Consider the following 21,253-nt stretch of genomic DNA (forward strand, 5'->3'; position numbering starts at 1 on the left):
TGGTGAGTTTTAAACATGTTAGGATTACAGACTGGAACAAGGAGAGATTGAAAATGTCTGTGAAGACACTTGCCAGCTGGTCTGCACATGCTTTGATAACGTGTCTTGGTCTGGCCAAGCGGCCTTGCGAGTGATAACCTGTTTAAAAGTTTTACTCACATTGGCACAGACACAGTCATTTGGGAACAACATGGGCTTTCATGCAAGACCAAGTGTTCCTCGAAGTGAGCATAAAAGGCATTTAGCTCGTTTGGGTGCTCTTCATCACTGGGCATCTTACGGCTGGGTTTCCCTTTGCAATCCGTTATCGTCTGCAAGCCCTACCACATACAACATGTGTCAGAGCCGGTTTAAGATGTCGCCCTTCTCCATCAGCACCCTCTTCTTACTCTCGATAATTAGGTTAAGGTCAGGGTTAGCTAAAATGCACACACAAACAAAAATCTACTGTTGATGTCAATTTGACAAAAGCTGTATCACATCTAGACACTAGGCAGGTAGCCTAGTGGTTAGAGCTTTGGGCCAGTAACCGAAAGATTGCTTGATTGAATCCCAGAGTGACAATGTAAAAAATATGTTGTTCTACTCCTGAACAAGGCAGTTAACCCACTGTTCCCCGGTAGGCTGTCATTATAAATAATAATTTGTGCTTAACTGACTTGCCTAGTTAAATAAAGGTTACATTTAAAAAAATATATATATATATATAATAATGACTGGCTGGCAAGTATGATTTAGTTCCTTCCTGTCGCTGGCCCACACTCCAGCACAGTAGGTGGCGTTAATGCACCTTTAACGAATGGATGCCAAACGTCCTTAAATTCCAAAGAAGAAGAAGAAGATTGCGCAGCCGCTTCACAGCCAGAGAATTCAGTTCAGTTCTGTCGCAGTAACGTTCGTTGTTTTTCTTCGACTGTTTTTGAGAGTAACTTTGATTTCGGTAAGTAGTTTATAACAGTAATGTGAATTAACTGGCATGCTTTCGATAGTACCTAGCTAAATCAATCAGGTGTATTAGACGCCTGCGCACGTTTGCTTACGTGTTAGCAGCCATGCTCGCTAACGTTAGCCTGCTTACTCTGGCTAGCTAATTGTCAATCATGCATGGCATGTAAAGTTATGTCTTTATAGTAGTAGTAACTAGCTAGCCTTACAATATTTTACAGATGGTGGTATTTGTTGATTTTTCAGGCAGATTAGCAGTTAACTTCGTCAGTTACTTGCTAGCTAGCGAACTGGCAATAAATGGATTGTATCTCCGAGACCGGGGTACCTAGCCAGCCGGCAGGCCTTACGCTTGAGAAATAGCTAGCTAAGTAGCGTGGTAACTACTTTTTCAAGTTATCATTGCTGTCATTGCATGTTCAGCCTATGATATCTATTTGACTATCTAGCTAGGTAGTTACTTGTAACAAGCCATAATGTAGCCAGCGTTAGCTAGCTAACAAGCTGATGGTGTAAATTTAGCTAGCTGAAGTTAGTTGACTGCGGAGCCATATGGCTCTAAACTCGTTAACAGCAGTTGCCAACATTGTGTGTTATGGATAACATTGCCATGGGGGTTCTGACTTGTCAATTATTACACTTTTATCCCAAACCAACACCTGTCAATCCTACTTGTACATATATTGTGGTGTTGATTTACAGACCAACTAGCTTATCTTTCAGCTATAATAATAATGCCGTCTTCTCATTCTCATTCAGGGTGTCTTTTATGAGTAATCAAAAGATTCAGAAGCCAACGCTTACAGGCCAGCGTTTTAAAACTAGGAAGAGAGGTGGGTGAAAACTGAATGTATTACTATCATGACTGGCAAAAAACTTATGATTTGTGTCCCTAATGAATGCATCGATCTTTCAACAGATGAAAAGAAGGTGTTTGACCCTACTCAGTTTCAGGAAACCATTGTACAAGGTCTGAACCAAACTGGCAGTGATCTCGACGCTGTTGCGAAATTTCTTGATGCCTCTGGTGCCAAGCTTGACTACCGCCGCTATGCTGAGACACTCTTCGACATCCTGGTGGCTGGCGGAATGCTGGGTAAGGCTAGAATGGAATGCTGGCTAAGGTTAGAATGGAATGCTGGGTAAGGATAGAATGCAAGAGCATGTTAGTGTAAGGTGCTGGCAAAATAAGGATAAAATGGAATGCTAGGTAAGGAGAAGTGTGTTTGTGTGAAAGTCTGTATAATAAGGGAGTGAACGTTATTTATATTGAGGGATACCTGGAGATAATCGGACCTCTGAAATGAAAGTGGATGGCCCTCCCCCTGAAGAAAATATTAGTGATGCATCGATATTACATTTCTGCCCGATTCCGATATTTTCCTTGCCAAACAAACAATATTGATATTTAACATTTTTTGCGGCCTTTTAAGCATTCTGGTTCAGTTAAATAGTTAATACACACACGTGTGGACACAGCGCTCGTAGGCACTGTATCTCCGTACAAGAGGCATCACTACAGTCACTGGTTCGAATCCAGGCTGTATCACATCCGGTTGTGAGTCCCATAGGGCAGCGCACAATTGGCACAGTGTCGTCCGGCTTTGGCCTGGGGTAGGCCGTCATTGTAAATATGAATTTCCCGCTCAGCCCAGCCAAAACTGTTCGCTGCTCTGGCCCCCCAATGGTGGAACAAACTCCCTCACGACGCCAGGACAGCGGAGTCAATCACCACCTTCCGGAGACACCTGAAACCCCACCTCTTCAAGGAATACCTAGGATAGGATAAGTAATCCTTCTCACCCCCCCCCCCTTAAATGATTTAGATGCACTATTGTAAAGTGGCTGTTCCACTGGATGTCAGAAGGTGAATTCACCAATTTGTAAATCGCTCTGGATAAGAGCGTCTGCTAAATGACTTAAATGTAAATGTAATGTAAATGAATTTGTTTTTAACTGACTATCCTAGTTAAATATAGGTTACACACACCACACTTACCAAAAAGTGATTTTGTTGGCATTTCCGTATGTCCCCATTACCAGTAAAACATAATCAAAACCTATTTCTTTCGCTGTTCAGTCGGTTCATTCTCAGGATTTCTATGGAACGCCGTTTGGGTCTTGCGTGTCAAAAAATATGCACGTCAAATAAGCTTGTTGACCAATCAGGACCTGAATATGACTGCACTTCACATAATAATTTAACGCGTTCATACATTTTTTTTTTACGTAGTTATTACACTATCACTTGTAATTCAAATGTCACAACTATTCATCGATATGTATGCTATGATGCTGGTAATGTTGTCTCGTGCACCTACAGTGCTGGTCATTTAAAAAAAAGCTAGCTAGCTCATGGATGCAAAAAATGTTCTTCCCCATAAACATGCAGCTAACTATATATAATTAGTTGTCGTCATCTAAAATAAATACCCCGAATAAGACAGTTCCTATTTGATTAATGGTAGTCGGACCCATCTATGTGAAGCTAGCCACAATGAGGATTAGCCACAATTGTGGACTTTGCGGTTAGCCTTTAAAATAAGTATGACATAATTATGCTATTTGTATTAATTTGCATCACTGTCAATTACTTTTTATGGCAACCCGCAAATTCCACTATTGTGTTTAATCCTTATTGTGGCAAGCTTCACAACACAAAACTGTCTGATCGAGCGTCACTAGCCAGATGAAGCTAGCTGGCTGCTTATAACGTTAGCTTTGGACAACAGGGTTAATTAGCTGGCTAGATATTTATTTTCATGACCTGAAGATCAATTTCAATAGGCAAACAAGTGACTACCTAGCTAATACTTACGTACATGGATTCCTAAATAATTTCTTAGAATAGTGAAAATGACTGCAGGTTTTACTGGTCATTTCTTTTCAGGCTGGTTCTATTGGTGCTAGCTAGCTACCAAGCTAAAGCTAGCTACCCCAGAAGTTGCGGTCAAACAAATTATGCATTATTACCAATGCGGTATTGTTCACGGCCGGTGTTAGCTTGTTTACAGACTTTTTTTGTATAGCTTTGACAGTGCTACTGTATAGTTTTTGACACGCAAAGACCCAAACGGCGTTCCATAATATGAAGCTAATAGCAGTGACGCTCTTACTGTGTAACTCCAGTAGGACCACATCTGAAAAATAGCGCACTTGGTAGTGTGTATCGGTGCTCGACCAGTCGGCGAAAGCCAACATCATACACGACAGAGAACGGTTGATTGTCAAGGGCAATGAATTCCATTATCTTGTCTTTAATGGATTTCGCCTTTGAGTTGTCTCACTGAAATTTTCTTACTCTTTCAAATGACTCCTCGGCTTGTTGACTGCTCGATCCACACAGTAGACTTTGTGGGCGTCATTACGTCACGTACCTGCGTTATATAGGTATGCACGGTAGCTTTGACATCGATTTTCAACATTTCCGTTAAACTAGACATCGGGCCGATAACAATGTTGTCATTTTTAGCTAATATCAGCCGATTTCCAATATTTTCACCGATATATCGTGCATCCCTAGAAAATACACTGCTCAAAAAATAAACGGAACACAATGTAACTCCAAGTCAGTCACACTTCTGTGAATTCAAACTGTCCACTTAGGAAACAACACTGATTGACAATACATTTCACATGCTGTTGTGCAAATGGAATAGACAACAGGTGGAAATTATAGGCAATTAGCAAACCCCCCCCAATAAAGGAGTGGTTCTGCAGGTGGTGACCACAGACCACTTCTCAGTTCCTATGCTTCCTGGCTGATCTTTTGGTCACTTTTGAATGCTGGCGGTGCTTTCACTTTAGTGGTAGCATGAGACGGAGTCTACAACCCACACAAGTGGTTCAGGTAGTGCAGCTCATCCAGGATGGCACATCAATGTGAGCTGTTGCAAGAAGGTTTGCTGTTTGTCAGCGTAGTGTCCAGAGCATGGAGGCACTACCAGGAGACAGGCCAGTACATCAGGAGACGTGGAGGAGGCCGTAGGAGGGCAACAACCCAGCAGCAGGACTGCTACCTCCGCCTTTGTGCAAGGAGGAGCACTGCCAGGGCCCTGCAAAATGATGTCTGCTCAAACGGTCAGAAACAGACTCCATGAGGGTGGTATGAGGACCTGACGTCCACAGGTGGGGGTTGTGCTTACAGCCCAACACCGTGCAGGATGTTTGGCATTTGCCAGAGAACACCAAGATTGCATAATTTGCCACTGGTGCCCTGTGCTCTTCACAGATGAAAGCAGGTTCACACTGAGCACATGTGACAGAGTCTGGAGATGCCATGGAGAACGTTCTGCTGCCTGCAACATCCTCCAGTATGACCGGTTTGGTGTTGGGTCAGCATGGTGTGGGGTGGCATTTCTTTGGGGTGCTGCACAGCCCTTGCACAAGTGTTCGCCAGAGGTAGCCTGACTGCCATTAGGTACCGAGATGAGATCCTCAGACCCCTGTGAGACCATATGCTCGTGCGGTTGGCCCTGGGTTCCTCCTAATGCAAGACAATGCTAGACCTCATGTGGCTGGAGTGTGTCAGCAGTTCCTGCAAGAGAAAGTTATTGATGCTATGGACTGGCCTGCCCGTTCCCCAGACCTGAATCCAATTGAGCACATCTGGGACATCATGTCTCGCTCCATCCACCAACGTCACGTTGCACCACAGACTGTCCAGGAGTTGGCGGATGCTTTAGGCCAGGTCTGGGAGGAGATCCCTCAGGAGACCATCCGCCACCTCATCAGGAGCATGCCAAGGCGTTGTAGGGAGGTCATACAGGCACGTGGAGGCCACACACACAACTGAGCCTCATTTTGACTTGTTTTAAGGACATTACATCAAAGTTGGATCAGCCTGTAGTGTGGTTTTCCACTTTAATTTTGAGTGTGACTCAAAATCCAGACCTCCATGGGTTGATAAATTAAATCATTTTTGTGATTTTGTCAGCACATTCAAATATGTAAAGAAAAGTATTTAATAAGAATATTTCATTCCTTCAGATCTAGGATGTTATTTTAGTGTTCCCTTTATTTTTTTGAGCAGTGTATATTACCTGGCCCTCTCCGAGCATTTGAAAAAACCTGTAACCCTCCCCCTCCAAATTGGTGATTTAAACAAATGTCAGGGAATATTAAATCCCATAGTAGGCTATCAATTTTGCAGTCGTGATTTCTATCAACTCAAACCGTGGCTGAGAACTACAGCTGTATTCATACCATATTCATATTCAGCGCTTCAGGTTGTGTTCGTTGTCATAGTGACGACTGCAAATGATACCAACCTACATTTTTTTTAATAGAAACTTGTATTTAAATTAAATGTAGAAATTCAACAACAAATGAGGTTTAGCCTGCGTGTCTTTTACATGTCATTGCTTGACTCGTTGCTCAATGGATGTCAATTCGCTGGGCTCTTTTTCGCTGCTCATGACTGTCTCCAGAGTATAAGAAAGACAAGCATTTCGCTGCACCCGCAATAACATCTGCTAAACACATGTATGTGACCAATACAATTTTATTTGATCTGTCCTGTGCAACAATGTTATCATCACTGGCCACTCTCTTTGCAACTTTCCCCGACAGCTAAATTGGCCTAGGTCTATTTTACACGCAGCAAGAGCATGCATGCTTCTCTCCAAAAAAGCCTATTAGGCCTAGTTTAAAAAGATTGCTCCACTCCACACTGCCCTTTCCCACATGGACAAAATGATGTGAGAATGCTGTTCATTGACCACAACTCAGCGTTCAACATCATATTGCCCACGAAGCTCATCACTAAGCGAAGGACCTCGTGATTAAAACACCTTCCTCGGCAACTTGGTCCTGGACTTCGTGACGGCCTATCCCAAGGTGGTTAGAGTAGTTAACAACATATTGCCACGCTGATTCTCAACACGGCGGCACATCAGAGGTGCATGCTTTGTCCCCTCCTGTACTCCCTTTTCACCCACAACTGCATGGCCAAGCACGACTCCAACCCCAAGTTTGTTGACGACACAACAGTGGTAGGCCTGATCACCGACAACAATGAGACAGCCTATAGGGAGGTCAGAGACCAGGCATTGTCAAATCAAAGTTTATTTGTCACGTGCTCCGAATACAGCAGACATTACAGTGAAATGCTTACTTACAGGCTCTAACCAATAGTGCAAAAAGGTATTCGGCGAAAAATAGGTAGGAAAAAGATTAAAATAACAGTAAAATTCAGGCTACATACAGTAGGGAGGCTGTAAAAGTTTTGAGGCTACATACAGACACCGGTTAGTCAGGCTGATTGAGGTAGGATGTACATGTAGATATGGTTAAAGTTATTATGCATATATGATGAACAGAGAGTAGCAGTAGCGTAAAAGGGGGATTGGTGGGTAGGACACAATGCAGATAGCCCGGTTAGCCAATGTGCGGGAGCACTGGTTGGTCAGCCCAATTGAGGTAGCATGTACATGAATGTATAGTTAGTGACTATGCATATATGATAAACAGAGTAGCAGCAGCATAAAAAGGGGTTGGGGGGGTGGCACAATGCAAATAGTTCGGGCAGCCATTTGTTTACCTGTTCAGGAGTCTTATGTCTTGGAGTAACAACTGTTGAAGTCTTTTTGTCCTAGACTTTGCTCTCCAGTACCGCTTACCATGCGGTAGTAGAGATAACAGTCTGTGGCTGGAGTCTTTGACAATTTTTAGGGCCTTCCTCTGACACCGTCTGGTATAGAGGTCCTGGATGGCAGGCAGCTCAGCTCCAGTGATGTACTGGGCCGTACGCACTACCTTCTGTAGTGCCTTGCGGTCAGAGGCCGAGCAATTGCCGTACCAGGCAGTGATGCAACCAGTCAGGATGCTCTCGATGTTGCAGCTGTATAAATCCTTTTGAGGATCTGAGGACCAATGCAATATCTTTTTTTGTTTCCTGAGGGGGAATAGGATTTGTCGTGTGTTTCGACCATTGTTGTTGATGTGGACACCAAGGAACAACCTGCTCCACTACAGCCCCTGTCGATGAGAATGGGCGCGTGCTCGGTCCTCCTTTTCTTGTAGTCCACTATCATCCCCTTAGTCACGTTGAGGGATAGGTTGTTATTCTGGCACCACCCGGCTAGGTCTCTGACCTCCTCCCTATAGGTTGTCTCGTCGTTGTCGGTGATCAGGATTGCCACTGTTGTCGTCTACAAACTTAATGATGGTGTTGGAGTTGTGCCTGGCCACGCAGTAGTGAGTTAACACGGAGTACAGGAGGGGACTGAGCACGCAACCCTGGGGAGCTCCAGTGTTGACGATCAGCGTGGCAGATGTGTTGCTACCTACCCTCACCACCTGGGGGCGGCCTGTAAGTCCAGGATCCAGTTGCAGAGGGAGATGTTAAGTCCCAGGTTCCTTATCTTAGTGATAAGCTTTGAGGGTATTATGGTGTTGACTACAGTTCAGTGTTCAATCAACATATGTGTTCCTTTTGTCCAGGTGGGAAAGGGCAGTGTGGAGTGCAATAGAGATTGCATCATCTGTGGATCTGTTTGGGCAGTATGCAAATTGGAGTGGGTTTAGGGTTTCTGTGATAATGGTGTTGATGTGAGCCATTACCAACCTTGTTCTTGGGCACAGGGACTATGGTGGTCTACTTAAAACATGTTGGTATTACAGACTCAATTAGGGACATGTTGAAAATGTCAGTGAAAACACCTGCTAGTTGGTCAGCACATTCCCGGAGCACACGTCCTGGTAAGCCATCTGGCCCAGCAGCCTTGTGTATGTTGACCTGTTTAAAGGTCTTACTCACGTCGGCTACGGAGAGTGTGATCACACCGTCATCCGGAACAGCTGATGCTCTCATGCATGCCTCAGTGTTGCTTTCCTCGAAGCGAGTGTAGAAGTGATTTAGCTCGTCTGGTAGGCTCGTGTCACTGTGCAGCTCGCGGCTGTGCTTCCCTTTATAGTCTGTAATAGTTTGCAAGTCCTGCCACATAAGACGAGCGTCGGAGCCGGTGTAGTATAATTCAATCTTAGCCCTGTATTGACACTTTGCCTGTTTGATGGTTCGTCGCAGGGGCGTAGCAGGATTTCTTGTAAGCTTCCGGGTTAGAGTCCCGCATCTTGAAAGCGGAAGCTCTACCCTCTAGCTCAGTGCGAATGTTGCCTGTAATCCATGGCTTCTGGTTGGGTTATGTACGTACAGTCACTGTGGGGACGACGTCCTCTATGCACTTATTGACCAAGCCACTGACTGATGTGGTGTACTCCTCAATGCCGTCGGAAGAATCCCGGAACATGTTCCAGTCTGTGATAGCAAAACAGTCCTGTAGTTTAGCATCTGCTTCATCTGATCACTTTTTTATTGACAGTCACTGGTGCTTCTTGCTTTCATTTTTGCTTGTTAGCAGGAATCAGGAGGATAGAGTTGTGGTCGGATTCATCACATGGAGGGAGAGCTTTGTACGCGTCTCTGTGTGTGGAGTACAGGTGATCTAGAATTTTTTTTGCCTCTGGTTGCACATTTAACATGTTGATGGAAATATGGTAGGACTGAATTCAGTTTCCTTGCATTAAAGTCTCCGGCCACAAGGAGCGCCGCCTCAAGGTGAGCGGCTTCCTGTTTGCTTATTTCCTTATACAGCTGACTGAGTGTGGTATTAGTGCCAGCATCTGTCTGTGGTGGTAAATAAACAGCCATGAAAAGTATAGCTGAAAACTCTCTAGGCAAGTAGTGTGGCCTGCAATTTATCACACTATACTCCAGGTGAGCAAAATAGATTTCGTGCACCAGCTGTGGTGGTAGGACAACAACCTCTCCCTGAACGTGAGCAATTAAAGGAGATGATCATGGACTACAGGAAAAGGAGGGTCGACCACTCCCCCATTCACATCAACGGGGCTGTAGTGGAGCGGGTTGAGAGTTTCAAGTTCCTTTGTGTCCACATCACCAACATACTATCATGGTCCAAACACACCAAGAATCGTGAAGAGGGCACAACAACGCCTTTTCCCCCTCAGGAGACTGAAAGGATTAGGCATGGGTCCCCAGATCCTCAGTTATACAGCTGCACCATCGAGAGCATCCTGACCGGTTGCATTTCCCTCTGGTATGGCAACTGCTCGGGTATCCGACCGTAAGGCACTACAGAGCGTAGTGCGTACGGCACAGTACATCACTGGGTCAAAGCTTCCTGCCATCCAGGACCTATATACTAGGCGGTGTCAGAGGAAGGCCCAAAAAATTGTAATATACTCAAGTCACCAAAGTCATAGGCTGTTCTCTCTGCTACCGGACTTTTTACATTGACCTCCACCCCCCCATGTTTTTCCGCTGCTACTGTTTATTATCTATGCATAGTCGCTTTACCCCTACCTACATGTACAAATTACCTCAACCAACCTGTAACCCTGCACATTGACTCGGTACTGGTTCTCCCTGTATTTAGCCATGTCATTGTCCTTTTATTTCATTTGTTACTTTATTTAGTAAATGTTTAGTAAACAAGATCAAATCACGATGTCAGCGATCTTCAGGCCGGAAAGTCAGAGCTCTAGTTAGAGGCCTGACTTTAGTTTCCGATTTTGAATTCCGAGTTTAACTGTTCAAAAAGATGTAACCTTTATTTAACTTGGCAAGTCAGTTAAGAACAAATTACTTACAATGATGGCCTACACCGGCCATACCTGGACGACACTGGGCCAATTGTGCGCAGCCCTATGGGATTCCCAATCACAGCTGGTTGTGATACAGCCTGGATTCGAATCAAGGTGTCTGTAGTGACACCTCTTGCACTGAGATGCAGTGCCTTAGACCGCTGCTCCACCCGGGAGCCCCGAAGTCGGAGCTTCTTTTTTTGAGTTCCCAGATGTCTTGAACACTCTGAAGTCATTAGTCGGAGATTTCCGAGGTCCCAGTTTTGATTGCAGCATTTCTACCACTGTTCTTGTTGCGCACTACATGCGCTATTTACCAGATACTCTACACACCCACGTTCTAGATATGCCAAGCACAGAGGGACTGATTGAACAGCCAATGGAAGGGTAAAAGTGAAATGCCCACCCAGCTGGGCTCAGCGACGAGAATGAGCGAGAACAGCGTTGTACACCAAAGTTGCATGTGTCAAATTCAATACCCGTATTCCCAAATGCTGACCAATACTGACATTTAATCGATTACAAATTACATTACCCTCCCCTGAACTAAAAAAGTGTGTGTGTGTGTTATAAATAAATAACCCTCCCCCTGACTGAAGTTGAAAAAGCATGACCCTCCCCACTTTCCTCCGGGTAACAATTGTGTAAATTTCAACTGGTCCCTAACCTTCATTTTTGTTTTCTTCTTTTCAGCCCCAGGGGGTACCTTATCAGATGACTTGACCCGTACAGAGTTCTGTCTCTTTACAGCCCAAGAAGACCTGGAGACCATGCAAGCTTATGCTCAGGTACACTTGTGCAATGGAGTTTATTGGCTTAGCAATCGAGCTGAATATGATGCTTTCAGTTGTTTTTCTTTACTACATTATTAGTAGCTGTGGTTCAAACCCCTTTTCTACTGAAGGAAAAGGTTGATTATGATACAAGTGATTTCAGTCTTTGGATTAACATTGGTCTGTTATTTAGAGATCTGGGACAGGTCTCCCGATAGCGATGTAACTTTGGCTTACAAGTGTTTTAACCATGCATCTTTCCTACAACTTCTGAAGATGTAACATTTGTTTCCCAAAACACCACTCTGAGAGAACTTTCACGTAGTGCAGTGTTGAGGCATGTGTCGATACTGATAGGATCGAAAGGCAGTGCTGCTCTCGGTTCAGCTTTCTCCATTCAGATCTTACCTTAACATTGTAATTATTCCACAAGACTAACACTGGATTAGGTCCTAAAGAGAGATTATCACCTATATTGAGGCAGCTTATCCTAGGGCTTACCCTATAATAATGCACTAAATAAAGATTTTGCTCATCATTGCACACATGGTAGGCTAAACATGAAATATTTTGAGGTGAAAATGAGACGGTAGCCAAATAGCTAAATTGAATTGAATGAAAAGGATTATTGTTTTCAATATCATTAAAATACAGTATATAGGCTATGTAACCTATACTGTAGGTGGGCTATTTATCTTTTAATGCAGTCATCTCGGTTTTCATTTTAAGCCTCTTTTTATCCTTCACTTGTTTGTAGCAATTATATTTGTAGTCAACTTCGTTGTGAAGTTATCGGTGGTCACAGACGGATAAACCATGTGTAAAGTGACTCGGGGGCTAAAAACATCTAACGTAACAAAGCTCTTCTACTGGTGGTGTAGTTAAGTGTGACTTTAGTGACAATGGTTTTGGGAATCAACTCAGCTTAAACAATTTATTTTTTAATTGTAACTAGGTAAGTCAGTTAAGAACAAATTCTTATTTACAATGACGGCCTACACCGGCCAAACCCGGACAACGCTGGGCCAATTGTGCCCCGCGCTATGGGCCTACCAATCATGTCCGGTTGTGATACAGCCTGTAATTGAACCAGGCTGTCTGTAGTGACGCCTCAAGCACTGAGATGCAGTGCTTTAGACCGCTGCGCCACTCTGGAAAAGCCTCCTACAAAGGTTCCAACAGTTAACTTCGCCATGAGATGCTTTTGGAAAACCGGCCCTTACTCTGTTTTCCCTGTCGTTACTTAGGTTTTCAACAAGCTTATCAGGCGCTACAAGTACCTGGAGAAAGGTTTCGAAGAGGAGATCAAGAAGGTAAAAATGTTGTCTTGTTGTGCAGCATTGTTCAAAATGACGCATGTTTTTTTTTTTTTTTAATCTGTTGGATCTTTCTGTTGTCACCATAGAGTTATTCAACTCATTGCTGCTTCCCAAACTTTGGTTTAAAAAAAAAAATAGTGCACTATAAAGGGAATCGGGTGCCATTTGGGATACAGACTTGATAGACGTCGGGAAGGATTACATTATTGAGCCTGGCATTAGACATTTTGTTTTCGAATATGCAATTCTCTCAACTCCAGGCCTTATGTTCCATAGTGTTATACGAGAAATCTATTGTATTCCATCCTTATGCTAGCATTCTATTGTATTCTAAGTTTCAGTATTTGTGTTTCCCTCTTATCTCCTGTGCAGTTGCTGCTGTTCCTAAAGGGATTCACTGAGTCTGAGCGCAACAAGCTGGCCATGTTGACTGGCATCCTGCTAGCCAACGGCAACATCTCAGCCTCTATCCTCAACAGCCTCTACAACGAGAATCTCGTCAAAGAAGGTGTGCAGCAGTGCCAGCTCAATAGTGCAGGATTCCTGGACCAAGATTAAGCCTAGTCCTGGACTAAAAATCACTTTCAATAGAGATTTTCCATTGAGTATTATTTTAAATCTAGGACTAGTCATAATCTGTGTCTGGAGAAACAAGACTATATACTTACACGCTCATGTCCAGTTACTTGTGAAAAGGACTTGTAGGGACGTAAAGTTAAATGAAAGTTGAAAACATTCACTCTAAGATGTGAATTTACTTAGGGCATATTTATGGTTTTGTCTCATACAACAATCCGTGTGTGTGAAATTGCTTAATTTCTGTTTTTACTGGGCAGACTTGTAAAACTTCTGGAATCATGTCCTGTGGAATCTGGCTTTTCACCTGGTGGGCTTAAAATAAATGGTTTCCCCTTCTTATTTGTTACAAAGGTGTCTCTGCAGCCTTTGCTGTGAAACTTTTCAAATCCTGGATCCATGAGAAGGACATCAACTCTGTGGCCGGAAGTCTCCGGAAGGTCGGCATGGATAACAGGCTTCTGGTGAGTGAGACCACCAATCATGTGGGTGATGTCCAATCCGAAGCCATGCTAGCTTTCCTTGGCTGAGTGTAAAATAGTCATTGGGTAGCAGGGTAGTTAAGAAAAGGGAGCTCTCAGAATAGAAAGGTTCTGTCTTTCCTTGATTCCTCGCATCCTATCTCCTTACCTTCTCAATTGCATGGTCCCTACCCTCTGACCTCATAATCATTCATAATGAGGCATTAAGTGGATGCAAGGTACTTAGGAAAGATGAATTGAGAGAGCCAACGGAGAAGCCTTCTTAGTTGGGCAGGGCTTAAGCATAAAGATGCAGTATAGTTGCATACGTTCTACTTAATTCTGTGTCGTTAAGCCTGTTTCTTCACCTTGTCTTGTAGGAGCTGTTTCCTGCCAATAAGCGGAGCTGTGAGCACTTCTCTAAGTACTTCACAGATGCTGGACTCAAGGAGCTGTCAGACTTTGCCAGGAACCAGCAGGCCATTGGGTCCCGTAAGGAGCTTCAGAAGGAGCTCCAGGAACAGATGGAGCGCGGGGATGCTTTCAAAGACGTGAGTCCAAAGCCTGGCTGTATGCTGATAGCTGGAGAAGCACTCCTCAGGCTGAGTTCCATTCCCTACCCTTAACCCTTTAAGGGTGCACTTGCTCTCATTGTCCCTAGTTGATTTAGATGCATTGGATTGGTTTTAGCATGGGAAGTGAATTTGTGCACACTTGGAGTGGAGAATCAGATCGCAGCCTCTGTGTTGAAGGATAGTTTTCGACTATGAATCCTCATTTATTTTGTTAGTATGGGATGGACATGAAATGCCCAATAACCAGAATCACTTCTTATTTACGGACTTACTTTCATTCCCTTCTTTCCCTCCAGATCATTGCCTCAGCCAGGGAGGAGATGAAGAAGAACAACATCTCAGAGCAGACCATGATCGGCATCGTGTGGACCAGCGTTATGAGCTATGTGGAGTGGAACAAGAAAGAGGAGCTGGTTACAGAACAAGCCATCAAACACTTGAAGGTGAGCTGATTGGCTTGCACTGATTTCAGAGCCATCACTTCCCCATCTTACCAAATATGAGTTGTGTGGAGAGAAAATTGAGTTCACCTTCTCTGCAGGATTCTCACAATCAGCCATGGAATCAGACAGCATAGGCACATGGTGCACCAAAATGTGTCTGAAACGAGGGTAATGTTGTGGCTTGTTTTTTGTGACTCATGGAAACTCCCCCTGTCTCGCCACAGCAATACAGCCCACTGCTGAAGGCGTTCACATCCCAGGGAGCCTCTGAGATCCTGCTGCTGGTGAAGATGCAGGAGTACTGCTATGACAACATCCATTTCATGAACTCCTTTCAGAAGATTGTGGTCCTGCTCTACAAAGGTAAAAGTGATGCTTGACACTCAGCATTAAGGAGCTGGATTGGGGGTAGGGCCCTGCGACAGACTAGGTTCCTGTCCAGGGAGTGTACTTGTGTATCAAGCTGCCTTACACTACAGAAACCGGACATAGGCTCCTGCACCTATGGGTTGTTCTGGCTCGGACAAGGCTTGCTAACTTACTTACAAAGGGAAGGAGAAGAGTGAACAGCGTTGTCTGCGTCCACCGTCCTTGTTTCCCCAATCCCTCTCAAAGCTCATTGGATGGGAATGTCCGAGGGAGGGACCTTGGATCTTTCTATCCAGTGAGCTTTGATTCCATCTTCTGACCTCGCATTGACCGTAGCCGCCAAAACCTTCCCGCTGTGATAATCAAAGCGAGATCTGTGTTGACTACCATGAAAAATGTGTGTTCCTCTTCGGCTTTGCCAAGTGGAGCAGACTCAATGGCCAAAGAGGTGGAAATACTGCTCTAGTTTCTTCACTTTCTGTTCCGCTTTGTTCAGCCAACCTGAGCCCACCTGAAAATGTTGAAGGGTCAGTGGTCCGTTTTAGAATTATTTTATATTCTTCCAAATATGAGAGATGGGACATATGCACTAGGGCTGACCCCATTAAGTCGATTGTTTAGTCGACAGGCTGTTGGTTGACCGATAATTGTTATGTCGATCAGTAGCAAAAGAAAATCATGTTTCATGGTGTACAAGACATCTGTTTGATTTGCACTTGTTTGAGTGGATTGATCCATTGAGGCTGTGGGGATGGCTCAGTCCATCACTCTAAGACATGTGCTACTGAAATTGTACATGGTTAAGGATAATGGTGCAACACTAATAGAAATAATATTATCTTATAACAAATGCTCTTTCTCCCGCGTTTAATAGCAGTCGATGTCTGCGGTTTTGAAACATAAGTGCACTGTTGAATTGGCGACTTTTTCTAGACCATGTTACTATGTGTATAATAGCAAAGTTAATGAGCATATTGGTGTTGGGAACAATGTGGCAGAGTCAGCAGCGGAGTTAGGAGACGATAAAACAGCCCTTGCCTTAATTGACTAAGAAAAGTGAGGAGAGAGGAAACACCAACTGAACTGGGCTATAGATTATAGACCTAACTATTAAATGTGCCTGGCTTTATAACATCCATATAAACTATATATACAAAGGTATGTGGACACCCCTTCAAATTAGTGGATCCAGCTATTTCAGCCACACCCGTTCCTGAGAGGTGTATAGACTTGAGCACACAGCCATGCAATCGCCATAGACAAACATTGGCAGTAGAATGGCCTTACTGAAGAGCTCAGTGACTTTCAAAGTTGCACCGTCATAGGATGCCACCAACAAATAATTTAGTCAAATTTCTGCCCTGCTAGAGCTGCCCCTGTCAACTGTAAGTGCTGTTATTGTGAAGTGGAAACGTCTAGGAGCAACAACGGCTGTTGTTGTGTGGTAGGCCACACAAGCTCACAGAACGTGACCACTGAAGCGTGTAGTGTGTAAACAATCGTCTGTCCTCGGTTGCAATACTCACTACCAAGTTCCAAACTGCCTCTGGAAGCATCGTCAGCACAAGAACTGACTGTCGGGAGCTTCATGAATTGGGTTTCCTTGGCCGAGCAGCCGTACACAAGCCTAAGTGGACCATGTGCAATGCCAAGCATCGGCTAGAGTGGTGTAAAGCTCGCCGCCATTGTACTCTGGAGCAGTGGAAACGCATTATCTGTAGTGATGAATCATGCTTCACCAGCTGGCAGTCCGACGGACGAATCTGGGTTTGGTGGATATAGGTAGAACACTACCTGCCCGAATACATAGTGCCAACTGTAATGTTTGGTAGAGGAGGAATAATGGTCTGGGACTGTTTTCCATGGTTCGGCCTACCGCGACAGCATAGGACATTAGACATTTCTGTGCTTCCAACTTTGTGGCAACAGTTTGGGGAAGGCACTTACTTGTTTCAGCATGACAATGCCCCTGTGCACAAAGCGTGGTCCATACAGAAAGTTTGTTGATCACTGTAGAAGAGCATGACTGGCCTGCACAGAGCCCTGACCTCGACTTCATCAAACGCCTTTGGGATGATTTGGACGCCGACTGTGAGCCAGGCCTAAACGCCTGATCTCCGTAATGCTCTTGTGGCTAAATGTAAGCAAGTCCCAGCAGCAATATCTAGTGGAAAGTCTTCCCAGAAGAGTTACAGCAGCAAAGGGGTGACCAACTCCATATTAATGCCCATCATTTTGTAATGAGACGTTCAGAGAGCAGGTGTCCACATACCTTTGGTCAGGTAGTGTGTGTATATATCTACAAGACAGATCCTGCTTCTGTTGACTGTTTGAGTGTTTGTATAATAGCCTACTGATTATGTGAGCACCAAGCCTCACGCAACCACGCCGGGTAAACTATTTCACAAATTTGTAATTAAGGTTTTATCCTTTTGTTTTGTTAGAACAGCCTTCCTGATATTACTTACACTTTATTTAGTATTTACGTTGTTCCAAATTGTCAAATTATTTTTAATAACCCTACCCTTTCTGGGTCGCATTATTATGATCATTATCATTTAGTAGACTTATAGCAGTATAGCAGCCTTGTAAAACCACCATCGAGATTTGGGCCTTAGAGTGCATCCTGTTTAGTCTTAATACTGTATCTTTCTTAGGCCTATATTTCAATACTTTCTACAGACTACTGTATCAGTCATTCGTTTGTCATCACAAAGCATACGAGTCATTCATGATTTGAAATGCAATCAAGCATTTTCGTTTAAAAATAAAATAAAGTGACACTTGAATTATTAGCGTACACAATAAATAAACCGTTTCATTTTGTCAATTGCGTTCACAAATGCATGCAAATGTTTTTCATCTTTACTGTAATGAAGCTTTACAAACAATGTTACAACCAACTCTCTGGTACGCTTATTTATTTAGTGTTTACATTGTTCCAAGCGGTCAGAGTTATATTGTAATCTAACCATTCCTGTTTGGCACTCATAATATGCACCCATTGCTTGCTTCTTACATACTTTTTCTTGATCGCCAGTATTTTCCACAACTAGTCAAATTTATTCCATATGTCTGACTTCACCTTTACCTCCTGAGCAACCAGTAACCATTCCCCCGTTTCTAGTTTGTAATTTCCTCTGCTTCCATTTTGATGTCACTTGTTACTGTGTTCTGAGTTCATGACTGATTTGTTGTGATTTTATGATATGCTATACATCAGGCCCTATTGGTCACGTGCATGTGACGCATACTTGTCACTTAAAGAAAGGTTTGAGGGAATAGGGAATGTTTTTCCTAAACAAATGGGGGATTTTGTTAACCGATCATTTGTCAGATGGCTGTAATTATGTTGCAGCTTCAGCAACACTGACAGTGCGATAAACATTGTTGATGTTCTGTGGTGGTCACTCCAGCAGGGAGGAGAGTGGACCAACGGATGCTAGCCCCAGTCACTCGCTGTCATTTTTATTTTTTACGTGCAAGTCTGAGCCCGGCCCAGCACAATCAAATCAATTGCAGTCGTTCTTCATTATTTCATCAGACCGTGTGCTTATGGTATCAGACAAGCACGATGCATATAGTTGATTTGAATAAAACACAGGGTGTCTATGGAAAAATACAACTTCTAACATTTCGGCCAATCTAAGCAATTTTTTGCGTTCGTGTTTTGAAAGCAAGGTTGCCTAGCAGATTCACATCAGCACTTTTTAGTTGGGCATAATTGTCTTTGCCAAGTGGCCATAATGGCATCTTTATCCCGGGATGCCTGCTGGTTTGTGATGTTCATGTTGATTTATTTTTCCCAGCGGATGTTTTGAGTGAGGAGGCCATTCTGAAGTGGTACACCGAGGCCCACGTTGCCAAAGGAAGAAGTGTTTTCCTGGAACAGATGAAAAAGTTTGTGGAGTGGCTCAAGAACGCGGAGGAAGGTGAGCATGGCTTACGTTTTACATTAGAGTTGAGTAATTTAGCAGACGCCTATCCAGAGTGACTGAAAATCAGTTCAACTATAGTAGGTACAATAACCACCTCGCCTTCAAAATAGGCGATAGTCCCATTGTGACTGAGCATGTAGTTTTGTCTGTGTTCACCATAGCACATTTGTCTGTGCATCTAGTTGACATGAATCTTATCTGTTTTTTCAGAATCTGAGTCTGAGGAGGAAGAGGCTGACTAAAAGACCTCAAGCCAAATCCAAGGCTCGTTTAATTTTTTTGAATAACGTAATAACATCTTTTTTTCTATTCTACCTCCTCAACAACCATAATGTCTAGATGTAATTTAAGGGCTTTTACATCATGTTCATTTTTTTTAACTTATAAAGTTTACACTTCTGGATAGTAAGAATCATGAATAGATTTTCCCTTGACACACTTAATAATTCCTCATTTGAAGGGAAAGACATGTTGCCACATTTTAAAACCACCCCCCTTAACTCACCCAGCCCCTTCTGTTGGTATGTATCTGTGTTTTATGAAAGAATGTTCCCTTTAAAATTGACTTCATTCCGCTGGCATGATTCATAGCGATCTTTTACTGCAATTGGACTCTTATTTGCCAGTGGTTGATACATACATGCTCACTATGTAACTCCTTTTTGTATTTTATTTAGCCGGTGTGGCATGTCCAGATAATCAGATTTTAAATTGAATGGTCAGGCTTGAACTCTCTTGTCCACACTATATGAAGTTCTAGCTACCAGTCTACTGAAAAGGTGCTGGTGGTGTAAACTGTAATCGCTCTCTTCTGTAACACTGTGCCAGATTCTAGATTTAATTTTGGTTATTTTTCTTTACCCTGATATCAATTTGACTTTTTAAAATAAAGTTCAGTACTAGTTTTCAGTGTTTGTGTAATTACTCTCTGAGCTTGTCATTCTGAATAGTGTTTTCTCATTAGGCTTCTTAAATGATCCTCTGCAGCAGTTATGGAAAGTTGGGGAATAGAAATCTTGTCGATGTAACTGCAAAATATGAAGGATTAAAAAATATATATATGGCTTGTTACATATAGACATAGTGTACACATGTAGAGTTAACCTAACCTGACAAGAGTAACATTATTCAAGGTGTGTAGGGCATTACTCCTGGTGTGGAAGGTACAAAACGACAATCCAACTCGGAGGTCAACTTCTCTCCTCACTTTAAATGGTAATTATGGCTTTGTCATGCACGAGGGAGAGCAGGGGTGAGACTGTAATTCAAGGTGCAAAACACCTGAATATCACTGAGGTAGGGAATAACAGGTAATTCAGTGCAGGGCAGTTCAACTGCGGGGTTGTCAGATATCTCAACTAGCAAGACACTTTCAGGTCACTGAGTAAGGTGACTTACAGTTTTGATTGCTTGAATTAATTAAACAAATAGTCTACTCTGGTGCATTGAACAAGCAGGGAACCTCACCCTGTGGACCTGGAACTGGCCATCCTCAACGTGTCTTTTAGCCTACAGAACATTATGTATTATATGTTTGAAGCCCCATGCAGGCATATACCTCATCACAAAAAGGCTGCAACAATAAAGTAAAGCTGGCAGAAAACAGACTGCTTCTACTGCTTTTGAGTCCATAGTTACTAAGATTAGAGAATAAGGTTAGTGCAATACATTGTTACTCCTCACCAATAGATGGCAGTATGAGAATGTTTAAAACCATGCTCTTCCAGTGAAACCTATTGGACAAAAGAAACCTATTAAATTGGCTATAGCTTGAAAGCGTAATCAAAAGTAGGAATTATTACTCTGCTACTTTTCGTGTGGCATGCTTGTACAGGGAAGGCACTGTTCTTAGAGGGCCGTGTGTAATAATTTGGTTGGTGCTTATATGCGTCATATTTCACACGTGTGTATTAATATGCATGAGTTAATTGAAAATGTGTTCTTTTGGTGTATCCCAATGCCATCTGAGACACCCTTGGGGAGAGATCAGGATCGGCAATTAGGGTTAAGTGGGCTTGGGGATTCAAACTAGCAACCTTTCTGTTACTGGCCCAACACTCCAAACACTAGGCTACCTGTTGTGTGTGTGTGTGTACACTTTTGTTTGTGTGTGACAGGAGCAGAGCAGAGAGCCATGTGGGTGGCTGTGATGTCCACCTCCCTATACTGTAAACGACACCAGAGGCACTATGGCCGTGCGATTTTGCTGTGCCTGTTACGCTGCTGCTGCCTGCCGTAGTCTTGGTAA

At 43.4% G+C, this 21,253-nt stretch overlaps 1 protein-coding gene across 1 annotated transcript; it reads left to right on the forward strand.

The window, feature by feature from the left end:
- The first annotated feature begins 819 nt into the window (after positions 1–819).
- Positions 820–19,910, forward strand: LOC135519289 (eIF5-mimic protein 2-A). Its single transcript, XM_064944437.1, has 12 exons — positions 820–940; positions 1,705–1,778; positions 1,865–2,041; positions 11,245–11,339; positions 12,572–12,637; positions 13,016–13,151; positions 13,574–13,683; positions 14,061–14,231; positions 14,552–14,698; positions 14,923–15,061; positions 18,877–18,999; positions 19,216–19,910. Exons 2-12 carry the CDS (start codon positions 1,715–1,717, stop codon positions 19,245–19,247), a joined length of 1,260 nt encoding a protein of 419 aa, XP_064800509.1. The 5' UTR covers positions 820–940; positions 1,705–1,714; the 3' UTR covers positions 19,248–19,910.
- The last annotated feature ends 1,343 nt before the right edge of the window (positions 19,911–21,253 follow it).

Source organism: Oncorhynchus masou, chromosome 29 (genome assembly GCF_036934945.1).
Source record: "Oncorhynchus masou masou isolate Uvic2021 chromosome 29, UVic_Omas_1.1, whole genome shotgun sequence".
Classification (NCBI taxonomy): domain Eukaryota; kingdom Metazoa; phylum Chordata; class Actinopteri; order Salmoniformes; family Salmonidae; genus Oncorhynchus; species Oncorhynchus masou.